Source organism: Lepidochelys kempii, chromosome 1 (genome assembly GCF_965140265.1).
Source record: "Lepidochelys kempii isolate rLepKem1 chromosome 1, rLepKem1.hap2, whole genome shotgun sequence".
Taxonomy (NCBI): Eukaryota; Metazoa; Chordata; order Testudines; family Cheloniidae; genus Lepidochelys; species Lepidochelys kempii.
In genome coordinates, this window is record NC_133256.1 from 340,378,750 (window position 1) to 340,391,138 (window position 12,389).

The 12,389-nt window shown below is 42.7% G+C and overlaps 1 protein-coding gene across 4 annotated transcripts; it reads right to left on the reverse strand.

Annotated features, from left to right (window-relative positions):
- Positions 1–230: 230 nt before the first annotated feature.
- ATP5F1C (ATP synthase F1 subunit gamma) lies at positions 231–12,372 on the reverse strand. Of its 4 annotated transcripts, none has more exons than XM_073328822.1 (10): positions 12,245–12,371; positions 10,704–10,738; positions 7,420–7,551; positions 6,541–6,745; positions 4,941–5,084; positions 4,345–4,409; positions 3,856–4,011; positions 2,112–2,208; positions 1,127–1,164; positions 231–383 (listed from the first exon to the last, which is right to left on the reverse strand). In XM_073328822.1, the coding sequence occupies exons 1-9, from the start codon at positions 12,286–12,288 to the stop codon at positions 1,158–1,160; spliced, it is 885 nt and encodes a 294-aa protein (XP_073184923.1). In that variant the 5' UTR covers positions 12,289–12,371; the 3' UTR covers positions 231–383; positions 1,127–1,157. The 4 variants fall into 4 exon arrangements, with proteins under 4 accessions (XP_073184923.1, XP_073184926.1, XP_073184924.1 ...); XM_073328825.1 differs by having other exon boundaries at positions 7,420–7,613; positions 12,245–12,285; XM_073328823.1 differs by lacking the exon at positions 1,127–1,164 and having other exon boundaries at positions 12,245–12,372.
- Positions 12,373–12,389: the final 17 nt, after the last annotated feature.

Genomic DNA, 12,389 nt, shown 5'->3' on the forward strand with positions numbered 1-12,389 from the left:
CTCTTTCTCTTCACTAGACCCACTAAATCAACCACCAATACATCGATCACTGCTCGTGGATCCCCCGGTAAGTGTAGACAAGCCCTGAATAATATTTCCTGTACTTCTCTAAGGAAAACCTACCTACACACTATGTACACCATAAACAGATTAAAAGCAGTAAACAGCTGTTTTCAAAAAGTAAGTGATTCTCTTTGATCTAGATATTCACACATGAAAAAACAAGAATATTTGTTTCATGTAGGTGGTTTATTGTAAGATAATTTACAAATATTTTCAGGTTTTCACCATGAATTCTTCACAGAATGATGGACAAACAGTTTTATCAATATGGATATAAGCAGGTTAAACCAACTCTCTAGAATAGCTCCTCATTTCTTTACCTGTAAAAATACAAGAAATATTTAAAGTTTACACATATATCAAGAGTATCTTTAAGTGTGCATATTAAATTATCTCCACTGTCTTTTCATGCTGCTCCACGAGCTTTGAACAGTGTTCTCACTTCAAATGCCCTCTGTCCTCCTAATTCCTCTTTAAACCCACTTCTTTCATGATCCTTTTAATACCAATCTCTGCACTCCTGCATTTTAACTACTGTAAATTCTTCAGGGGGTAGGACAGTGTCTTGTCTGTGTCTTTGTAAAATGTTGTGTATGCTTATGGTGCTATAACGTTTAAAACGAATGATTATTTAAGAGAGTTCAGTGGCTCAAGGATATTGGATTAAACCATAAATAGGGGCTGAGTATTTGTGGACTTGTATACATTGTGTGAAGTATGGACTACTTTTAATTCCTTCCCTTTCCCCGCACATTAAAGCTCTCTAGAACCATAAGGCACAATATTATAAGCCTGTTATATAAGTGGCAGTGTAGAGCAATACTGATGTTTAAAAACAATTTTCCATGGTACCACTGTTGACAAGATGCTATCTACGCTCAAATTACAGATGGGCCCATGCCAGTCACTCCCCAAACGATTGCTCCAAAGGTTTAGGAGAAGAGGGCATTTAAAATTCAGATTTCAATGTTGCAATTCAGACATATTTCTCATTTAACTGCTTCAGGATCATCAGTGCTGAACCATTTTTTGGAAGAATCTAGTTTCTACTTCATCACTTTACCTCTTGACTTTGGCTGAAACTTGCATTCCGATTATCCCCTGGTAATGTTGTTATGGGAAAAAACAGAACAAGCAGGTTAAGAAGCAACTCATGCAAACTAAGGCAAAGTTATTCTTGTGATTTAACCAAGAATGGGTCACTGAGTAGCCAAATTAAATACAAAATAAAAAGCTCATTAAAAACGCACACACATGCAGTTGTGGCACATGCTGTTTTCTGCCATTTCTGTGCACACATTAGTTATGAATGCATTGATTTATATCTTTAATTAGAACAGAAGTCTAATCTGCTGATTAGATGCAATATAAATTAATTCTGGGCAAGTAAACCAATTATATGGGTTTAAGCACAACCACCTCTTATCACCCATAGTGCACAGTGTTCTGCAGTTCCTAGCAGAGTGGCAAAGTTTGGTATTTGTCAGCAAAACACACAAGATCTAACCTTGTTTTATTTAATTAAAATGCACATTTACATTCAACAAGCTAAAGTTCCATCCAACAGAAGTTATCCTTCACCTTCTAATCTACATAGCAGGCTGATCTATACAGAAGAAAGGCCAATCTGCTATTAAGCCCCCCAAAAACAAGAATCTACACTACACCACAGAGAGAGATTTGGGGCTGTTTGAGCCAAGGGTGGATGAAAAAGGCCCAGGTAATTACATCTATAGAATGGGGAAGGGCAGCGAAAAGAGCCACTTTCCATGAACATGATGCAGCTTCATGGCTACAGAAGCTTCTCCACCTGCCAGCAGTTGTTGAGGCAAAATTTGAGCTGAATGCAGGCTTTAAGCATCATACCAGTCATTGGAATTTATTAAAGCAGAATAAAGAACGCTTCAAGTATCAATGCATCATTTTTTCCTTTAGTTTTAGAACAGCTGTTCCTCCACCCTACCTATTAATACAATGTAAACAGCAGGACATTTGAACATTAAAACGATCTGAGTAAAAAGCCTTGTTGCACATTTACACATACTTACAGAGCAGCAGCACCAGAAATGATCTCAATAAGCTCCTTGGTGATGACAGCTTGACGGGTACGGTTGAATGTCAAGGTCAATTTGTCAATAATCTCAGCTACAAATAAAAATGTTTTAAAAAAATTGAAATTTAGATGGTTGAATCTGGAAATGGAAAAAATTAGATACACTTCCTTCTGATTATTTGAGCAGAACACAGTACAACATGGTTAAAATCACACCACCACCAACTGGGTGACCCATTGCAATTTACTAAATATTGTTAACCACCAAGGAACGGAAAAATAAAGGGTACTACATGCCAAGATGTATTCTGGTAACTTATTTTGTCAGCTGAAGGTCGGCTTTAATTATAATACCTCAAACTAGCAAATGCAATGTGGTGTAATTTGTTAAAGCAATCAAGTATTTACCGTATGAGACCTCACTACCTGCTGTTAAGTCTCCCGTAGCTGTGCTGCAATGTGCTCCACCACGGGCAGCTACACTGAAACATCTTCTCAAAGGGAAAAGCTGCAGTTGTATAAGCAAGTTACCACTGTTCTGACCAGCATAAATATCCAATTGGGAATCTACCTGGTCTCCCATTAATTCCTTCTTGGAGCTGGAGAGGGACCTCCCTCATGTGTTGAGGGAAGGAGGCCAGCAAGGAAATGTACCCAAACTCCTGTTCCCCACTCCCTCACTTAATAGGGGCTTTCTGAATTCATTGTGCTAATCTCCACACAATGTGACTGCATATTTAAAAACATCCTTATCTCTAAGTACTAAAACTGAAAGCAATTTGCTTTCCCTCATTGGCGGCAATTGCTCACTTTTTGCTTTGCACTAAGCTTAGACAATAAACATGGACACAGGAGTCATTTCTGATTGATGCACCATCATAATGACGAAATGTTTGGGCTGCAAACACTGAAAGGGAGATGTTTGGATTTAAACAGTAATTTCCCCTTCAATTTAAAAAAAAAAGAAAAAAGGATAGCTCTTGATCTTAGGCTGTGCAAAACCATTTTGTTTTACACACACACAAAAACACTTACGTTTTGGGTCTAAATTATAGCTAATCAAATAATATTTACCTGAATATTTTAGTTAGCATTTTGGGGTTTTTTTAAATCAAGTCATCCAAAAAGTACCTTTGGCTTCAAGTTCCATCCCCTTTGCCACACTGCAGTACCTTAGTCCAAAAATTTGGTGGCTGTGGCCAGAGGAGGAAAAAAAATTGATTCAACTCCTAAATTCGATTGCTTGTCCACCAACCTGCTGTGTGACCTTGGGTAAGATATTTAAAAACTTGCTTCAGTTTCCCCATCTACAAAATTGAGGCAACAGTAATTGCAATGGGTTTGAGAGGCTTAAATAAAAGTTTACGGAGCTTTTCGAAATCTCAAATCAATAGACACTGAAAAAGCATGAAGCACTCATGGTAGTCACAGGGCCAGCCCAGTACTTTTCACTGTTACATAGGAATCCTGCATTCCACTTCTAGCCAGAGCCTCTTGCTTTTCATATCAGGAGAACTGGGTACCAAGAATATGATGTAACTGAACAGCGGCCCCCCTTTTATTAGGCACTGAGTAAGGCTGGTGTGTGTAGAAGGGCTGTATTGGCTGAAGAGACAGCAACTAGGATTGTGGGACATGAACAGCAGGGGTATGGGCTAGAACAGCGAACACTAAAAATGTACAAGAAAGATGGTGAACTTCTGCTTAATCCTGCTAGACACCCCCAAGAATATTCTTACAAGCATTTTTGCTGGCGTTGTCCATAGCAGTCATTCTGGCACTCTGCTCGCTGGTGGTGGATTCCTTCAGAGAGTAGAAGAGGATGTTTGCTAATATAAACTCCTGGTAGTTTCGCAGCACATCAGCATCAATATCATCATAGATACTAATGCTTTCTGTAAGAATAGGTAAGAGTGGAGATTAAAAAACAACAAAAACTACCGACGTGCTTTTGTTCCTAGCACCCAACCTTGCTCAAACTGTCATCAAAATTTTAACAACTTCTTGTTTGACATAAAACAAGCAAAATCAAGTCCCTGTCAACAGAGGCCAAATCCCAAACTAATGTTAATGTGGTAGACGTTGCAAGACATTTCAGTACGTAACCCTGTTTTGCTTACATTTGCCTGTTTGTGTTATGACAACTAACTGACAGACCATGAAAGACATGGTCTTTTAAAAGAGTTTTATTCACTGAATTGGACTGCATAGTTAATTTTACTACTTACCAGCACCAGCAACTGCATCAAGAGAGTAGAAAGGTTTTTCATCTGTCTTGTAGGAGATGACAGACCTACATGAGACAAATGATTTTTAAAGATCTTTATTTATTACTGTAAAAAAGAAGTCTCCACTGTAATCCTAATCTAAAAATTGGTGAAAAACACTTTTGTTTTCCAAAACCTGAGATTAGCGTTCTGTGGTGCTGTTGTGAACAGCTGACACCTCAAACAACCGAGAACCGTGCACTTCTTGTACTTCTTTTGTTGTAAAACCATTGACTATAACAGGAATAAAGAACAGAACACAGAATATAGCTCTTGGCAGGTATGTGCTTTCCAGTAATTGTTAAAGCACATCTAAGCTTACTCATGTATTATGATTGTTAGAAATCCTGACCTTTTTAAACCAAAAAAAAAAAAAAAACAAAAAAACAAAAAAACACGCATGTAAGATCCCATGTTTTTCAGATGATTTCACTGGACCAACATAATTCCACTTCCATATATTGTATGAGTCTACATAAAACATTCCATTCCACTACTTTCTGTACACTCTTAAAACAAATGAAAGACATTTGAAGACCAGTCTCAGTTTCTCTTGCCTGAATCGATTGTAGATGACAGATCCTTCATCAAATTCGTATCCAGAGTTTAGCAGCTCTGAGGCAATCAATGAAGCATCTCCAAAGCTGGGAGGTTTTCTTCCCACTTCTTTGAATGTCACCAGGAAATGTTTATTGTGTGTCCTAAAATAAAACCAAGCCTGTGTAAAAACCGAGCCAATGTGCTGTTGTAGAACCCAATTATAGGCCTTGATTTAGGTAAACACTTAAGCCAATGCTTAACTTTAAGCACACAAGTAGACCCACTGACTTTAAATGGGACTACTGGTGTGCTTAAGGTTAAGCATCAGTGCTTTTCTGGATCGGGGCCTAGGTGAAAGGAATTTTTAGTTATTTAAAGTTTTGCTCGCTGGAATAGCTTCATGAGACATACCTCTAACTTTTACAATAGCGAGAGTCTAGTCAGCAATCACACTCATTCCAACATAGTTCAATACAGTGCAACAATTAACATAGAACACAATTCAGCAAAAAGAACTTCAGCATAATTGCAGGAATTTGTTTTACAGAAACTTGATTTTTTTCATAGCCATTTTAAAATACATTAGCCTACGCATTCCAGGCTATTTATTAAAGGATAACCTGAAGTTTCTACTATAGAAATTTAAAGCAGTTGTCACCAAACCATCGATCGTGATCGACTGGTTGATCCTGGAGACTCTCCCAGTCGATCACGATCTTCAGCCGCAGCAACACAGCAGCCCCATGCTGCTCCCCGAAGTGGCCAGCACACCCCCATAGGCTCGCACGGGGGAGGGAGGGAGAGGTCTCTGCGCACTGCTCCTGCCTGCAAGCACCACCCCCGCAGCTCCATTGGTTGGGAACGGGGAACTGTGGCCAATGGGAGGTCCAGGGGCGGTGCCTGCAGAGCGGGGCAGCGCGCAGAGTCATGTGTCCCCACCAGGAGCCGCAGGGGTGCGTTGGCCCCTTCCGGGAGCGGCATAGCCACGCAGTGCACTACTGGATGGCAGGGTGGCCCGACTTGTGATGGGGAGGAGGTGCCGATGTGCCTGAGTGGGGCCGAGGCAGGCAGGGAGCCTGCCTTAGCCCCACTGTGCCACCGACCGGGAGCCGCCCAAGGTAAGTGACCCCCAGTGGGAGCCCGCACCCCAACCCCCAGCCTGCTCCCGGAGCCAGCACCCCATACCCCTTCCTGCATCCTGAACCCCTGCCCAGCCCTGAACCCCCTCCCAGAGCCATCAGCCCACAACCCCCCTGCACCGCAGCACTCTGCCCCAGCCCGGAGCCCCCTCCTGCACCCCTACTCTCTCCCAGAGCTTGCACCCCTCACCCCCTCCTGCACCCCAACCCCCTGCCCCAGCCTCAGCCCGGTGCCCTCTCCCACACTGTGAATGCCTCAGCCCCAGTCCAGAGTCCATACCCCAGCCTGAACCTTAACCCTCTGCCCCAGCCTGGTGAAAGTGAGTGAGGGTGGGGCACAGCGAGCGACTTTGGGGGATGGGAGGAATGGAGTAAGCGGGGCGGGGTAGATCCTGAGTTGCCCTTAAATTCAAAAAGTGATCTTGGGCATAAAAAGGTTGGAGACCACTGATTTAAAGCATTACTACTCAAAGATTACCTTTGAAGCAGGCCTCTTAATTTGTCACCCACTCCAACCACCATGACCTCTTTCCCCGCATCTGAGAGGGTGCTAATTTCAGTTTTCATGGCTTTAGCAACAGAGGTATGGATAGCACCACAGAGACCACGATCAGAGGACACACCAATAATGAGGTGTTTCTTCTTGTCTTCGGGGACCTTAATTTCTGCTTTCTCATAGAGAGCTGGGGGAAGAAGAAAAGAGAGAGTAGGAAAAGTTGCATTCAAGTGTATTCATATCTAGCAATCTCTTAAGAGACATTTTGACATTGACTAAAAATAATATCACCTATTCTGACTAGAACCATTTCTAAAGGGACCCCATACACATTTTTGTCTGGTTTTTTGTCTGCCTATTAATGATATAATTAAGATACTTTCAGTTTCACTGTTGTGTTGACGCATTAGTCTTGTACATCATTCTAAAGGTGGCTCAGGTGCATGCTCTTCCCCACGCTTTGCAATAGCATGTTTACCAGTAAAAGCAAAATTTAAACTGAAGATGTAACAAACAGGCAGACAGGAATGCAGAAAAAGGACAAGAGAGGAAGTGGGCCCCAAATTATTAGGTGTTGTTTCCAAGCTAACCCAAAAGACCATTATAAACATAGAAAGGGAGCAGAAATTCCCTTATGTTTTCTAAAAAGATTTTAAAAGGTAGGACGTAATATTTAAGGGAAGCTAACAGAAAATGAATTTAAAAATATTTGAAGTTCACATCATCTCCAAGATATGGATTCTCCTTTTGAAAGTCTCCCTCAGAAAGTTTGATAAGCACATAGAGGATTTAGGAGCACCAGTCTTATTGAAATTCTCCCCCTCTATTCTGATGTCAGATACCACACAGAATTTCTCTTACCCAAGGCTCCCACTCCATACACTCTAGCTGGTTTCAGTTCCCTCTCGGCTCTGGCATACTTCGCTGCAGCAACCATCTTCATGGACTTCGTAATTTTCTGGATGTTCTTGATGGACTTTAAACGCCTGGTAACTACAAGCATTTGAGGGTTAAAATTGGGCTAAAGTTTCTAGCAGTCACAAATTAATCAGCTTCTATAAGAGAGAGAGAGAGGGGACAACATAAAAAAAATCAAATGAGATTACAGATTACATTTAAACTAGCAAAACAATAAGAGCAGTAATCTAGACAGAATGTGAGCTCCACTTTTTGCTATAAATGGAATAGATGGTCAGTTTTCAGAACAGAGAGAGATAAATAGCAGTGTCCCTCAAGGATCTGTACCAGGTCCAATGATGTTCAACATATTCATAAATAATCTGGAAAAAGGAGTAAACAGTGAAGAGGCAAAGTTTGCAAATGCAAAATTACTCAAGATAGTTCAGTCCAAAGCAGATTGTGAAGAGTTACAGAGGGATCTCTCAAAACTAGGTGACTGGGAAACAAAACAGCAGATGAAATTCAATGTTGATAAATGCAAAGTAATGTATATTGGGGGAAAACATAATCCCAACTACACCTAAAAACAATGGCATCTAAATTAGCTGTTACAACTCAAGAAAGATCTTGGAGTCGTTATGAATAGTTCTCTGAAAACATCCGCTCAATGTGCAGAGGCAGTCAAAAAAGCTAACAGAATGTTAGGAACCATTAGGAGAGGGATAGATAATAAAACCGAAAATATCATAATGCCACTATATAAATCCATGGTACGCTCACACCTTGAATACTGCATTCAGTTTTGGTCACCCCATCTCAAAAAAAAAAACCCAAACATTAGAAATGAAAAGGGGCAGAGAAGGGCAAAAAAAATGATTAGGGGTATGAAACAGCTTCCACATGAGAGATTAAAAAGAGTGGGACTACGCAGCATGGAAAAGAGGAGTGTAAGGGTGGGTATGAGAGAGGTCTATAAAATCATCAATGGGGTGGAGAAAGTGAATAAGGAAGTGTTATTTACTTCTTCATATAACACAAGAACTAGGGTCACCCAATCAAATTAATAGGCAGCAGGTATAAAAAAAACAAAAGGAAGTACTTCTTCACACAACACACAGTCAACCGGTGGAACTCATTGCCAGAGGATGTTGTGAAGGCCAAAACTATAGCTGGATTTAAAAAAGAATTACATAAGTTCATGGAGACTAGGTCCATAATAGCTATTAGCCAAGATGGTCAGGGATGCAACCCCATGCCTTGGGTATCCCTAAACCTCTGAGTGCCAGATGCTGGGACTGGATGACTGGGGATGGATCACTTGAAGATTGCCTTGTTCTTTCATTCCCTCTTAAGCATCCGGCACCGACCACTGGGCTAGATGAATCATTGGTCTCACCCAGTATGGGTATTCGTATGTTCCTAAATACACGTGTATGGCACTAACCTTGTAGTGCAGTGGTACCCAAACTTGTTCCGCCACTTGTGCAGGGAAAGCCCCTGGTGGGCCGGGCCAGTTGGTTTACCTGCCGCATCCGCAGCTCCGGCCGATCGCAGGTCCCAGCGGACACAGTTCGCTGCTCCAGGCCAATGGGAGCTTCTGGAAGCGGCGGCCAGTATGTCCCACGGACCGCGCCGCTTCCCGTAGCTCCCATTGGCCTGGAGCAGCAAACCACGGTCACTGGGAGCCGCGATCAGCCGAACCTGCGGACGCGGCAGGTAAACAAACTGCCAGGGGCTTTCCCTGCACAAGAGGCGGAACAAGTTTGGGAACCACTGCTATAGTGCATTTACCTGAAAAACAGACTCTTTCTACAGAGGAGAAATTTTTCATATCTCCGAAAACAGAGACTGATGCAGCCAGGGTTTAAGCTAAAGCTCGATATTTATGTAGGCCTTACATTTCCCCTTCTGTCTCTACCTTTTTCATGAATGCACCTCTCAAGTCATCATGCCTATTCCCTGTAGTAAATGCAGCTCAATATTTTAAAGACACACAGTCCGGTCAAATTTGGTCCCAAGTTTAGATTTTGGCAAAGCAGGCATATTTTTATACAAGGTAGGACTTTTAGAAATGTTACTATGAATAAATAAACCAACAGAAAGAAATGGAAAAGGATTTCAAAAAGATAAAGACTAACTAAATTCCCCTGCAGTATTCGTGATGGAGATTGGAACACTTTACTAGTGCATGAAAACCTAAAAGAGCGATCTGATAAGACTAGAAACAAGTAAAGCTGACAGGTTTGTTTTTATTGTCCAAAGTGAGAGAAATACACAAAGTCTACTAAAAGAAACATAGCAAAAAGTAAATTCGATTTTTAAAATTGTTTTAATAAGCAAAAACGTCAGCAGGGATTTTTTTGAAGTTACGCTTTTAACTTAACAATGGCTTTAAAACAAATCAGTTTCCTTAAAAAACATTTACCTTTTATTGAATGATGTCTTTTTTGAAGGAAAACTGATAAATTATGGGTAAATTCATGCTTATGAAAACGAGAAGCTGACAGCACTGAATAGAAATGGTCACAGGGTAAGCAGCTTCTCTTTACAATTTAATCAGTGGCTGCCGGGTTATTCTCCCAAACACAGATCAGTCAGCAAGTGATTTTGTGATTACAAGTTACAAGGAGCGCTGATCTTCCAGAATCAGGTCGTGACTGAAACCAATTTACCCTTGTTTATCAAGTCTACATTTAAACCTTGCTTATTTGGAGGGTTGGAGTATGAGTTTATTAATGCATTGTGCCACTTAGTCCCAATATTATTATGATGCTAATTTTGCCATTTTCAAAAAGAAGCTCAGCACTAAATGACTAAAATGAGTAACTACAATATTAAGGTTTGGAAAATAGAATAAAGTTAAAAGCATGCAGTTGCCTTTTTAAATTTCAGTTACATACCCTTATTCTGGTCTACCCACACCACCAATAGTTGCAATTAATGGAGATTTTCTGTTTAAGTACCTTCTGCAAACACAGGACTGTGAAGACCCTCTTATGACTGTCATTTTAGACAATTTATCACCGAGTCTCCCATCGGGCAGAGCTGGTCTCCTGACCAACACAACTTCAAAACCTCAAAGTCCACATTTTTTAATTTAAAAACAGACATTTTCTTTCATAGTCAATTTACTGAACTGAGACCATTACAGTTTGAGTTAATATTGCATTTTAAGAATGCTCCTCTGCAACACATCCCATTCCTCCCATCGCCTACCATATTATAAACAAATCAGAAGTACTTACTGTCCTTTAAAGTGGCCATATTCCTGACTTGGCCCCTGAAAATTAACAGAAACATTGTGTGTTAAGTGCTACTCCAACAAGTCACCACAGTTTCCTATCTTCCAGAGATGAGAAAATTGTATTTACCAATGTAAAAGTGGGTTGTTGCTTCTTAATGAAGCTACTACAGAAAACACACTTCGTTCTATGTGGATTCATATCCTGCACCTTATTCGTATCTTCTCTTTTTCTTTTCTTCCCATGCAGAGCACATCTTTGTTTAATACTTTATTGCTATGGAATGCTGATTAAATGTATCTTACAGCATTGCACAGTACCCACTATCCTGAAGAAGAGGGTTTTTACCAACAAAGGTTATGCCCAAATAAATCTGTTAGTCTTTAAGGTGCCACTGGACTCCTTGTGGCTTTTGTGGACACAGACTAACAAGGCTACCCCCGATACTATCCTATAAACGGGGTAGAGCAGGGGAGGAAATCTCAGAAAAATGAGTAAACCGACATCCATAACTTCAAAAGATACAAGGGCATCTATGATAATTAATGAGTAACTAGATGGTATCTCCCTTCAGTATCTGACAAGATCACTGTGATGTTCGCAGTATCTGTCACCTACAAGAGTAGGTTAGCTTTTCTCTTTGTTGCCAGGCATTGTTCATCTAACCCTAAAATTTATAACCACCCCCACTCCCCGCTCCTAAAAACTCACTTCTTTCAGCTGACCTCCCACCACTAACTGTCCACCCGCTCACATGCTTCACCTGATAGACCTGTAATTTAATGCATATAATTTCACATTACAATTAAAAAGAAAAACCATCTAAAATAAAATGTCAGACAAATTGGACTAGACTTAGCATTCCCTCTCCGCACCTTCCTTAATCTGCATTTCATCTATCAAGTATGCATGATCTTTGGGGCAGTGCACTGGTAGGTTAAGGCAGCAGCAACGTCCAGATAAGCGATCCTTCATTCAAGCTACATTACGGTGAAATCCTCCTTATCGGAGCAGCCCCCCCCCCCCCCCCCAAGCTTTCCGGAACAGCCCTGCGAACCCCTCCCCCTTAACCTTGCGCATTGCTCCTGTCCCCGATCAATCCCCAGCGGCGGGGCCGGGCCTGACCGAGGCTCAGTGCATCGCCCCGATACTCCAGCTCCCCGGGAGGTGACTGCGCTGGGGGGAAAGGAGCCAGGGGAGCTCCCGGGGGCCGGAGCTGGGCCACTCCTGGTGCAGCCCTGCCTGCCCGGTTCACTGACCGAGCAAGAGCCAGGTACTGGGGCGCTCGGGGGCCCCCCTAGCCCGGGGCCAGCCCCGCCCGCTGCAGCAGCAGCAGCACCCCCCCTACCCCTACACCGATCCCTCCCCCCTTATCCTCAGCCCCCCGCCTTGAACCCCCACCCCCTCCCGGCCGCCCTCCGCTCGTCCCCAGGCCCGATGCTCCCTGGGCCGCCGCGCCTCCCTCGCCGCCTCTCAGCCCCGCGGCGCCGCGCTCCCCCCCCCGCGGCACCCGTAGACCCGGCTCGCGCCCCGGCAGCCGTTACCATTGCGGCTGGCAGATCAGGACCGCGGCGCCTCGGGAGAACATGGCGACGCCGCTCCCCGCTGCTGGCTGCTGCCGCCCGGCTGAAGGTCAGCGCCTCCGCACGGCGCAGGCGCCGCGACCGACAGGGGCGGGGCGAAGGGCGT

Bases quoted from the DNA above. Each gene is read 5' to 3' on its own strand.
- ATP5F1C (XM_073328822.1), bottom strand. From the start codon at position 12,288: ATGTTCTCCCGAGGCGCCGCGGTCCTGATCTGCCAGCCGCAATG. The intron at 10,739-12,244 runs GTAACGGCTGCC...GTTAATTTTCAG, and splicing joins CTGATCTGCCAGCCGCAATG to GGGCCAAGTCAGGAATATGG. The intron at 4,410-4,940 runs GCAAGAGAAACT...TGTCTCATGTAG, and splicing joins GTCATCTACAATCGATTCAG to GTCTGTCATCTCCTACAAGA.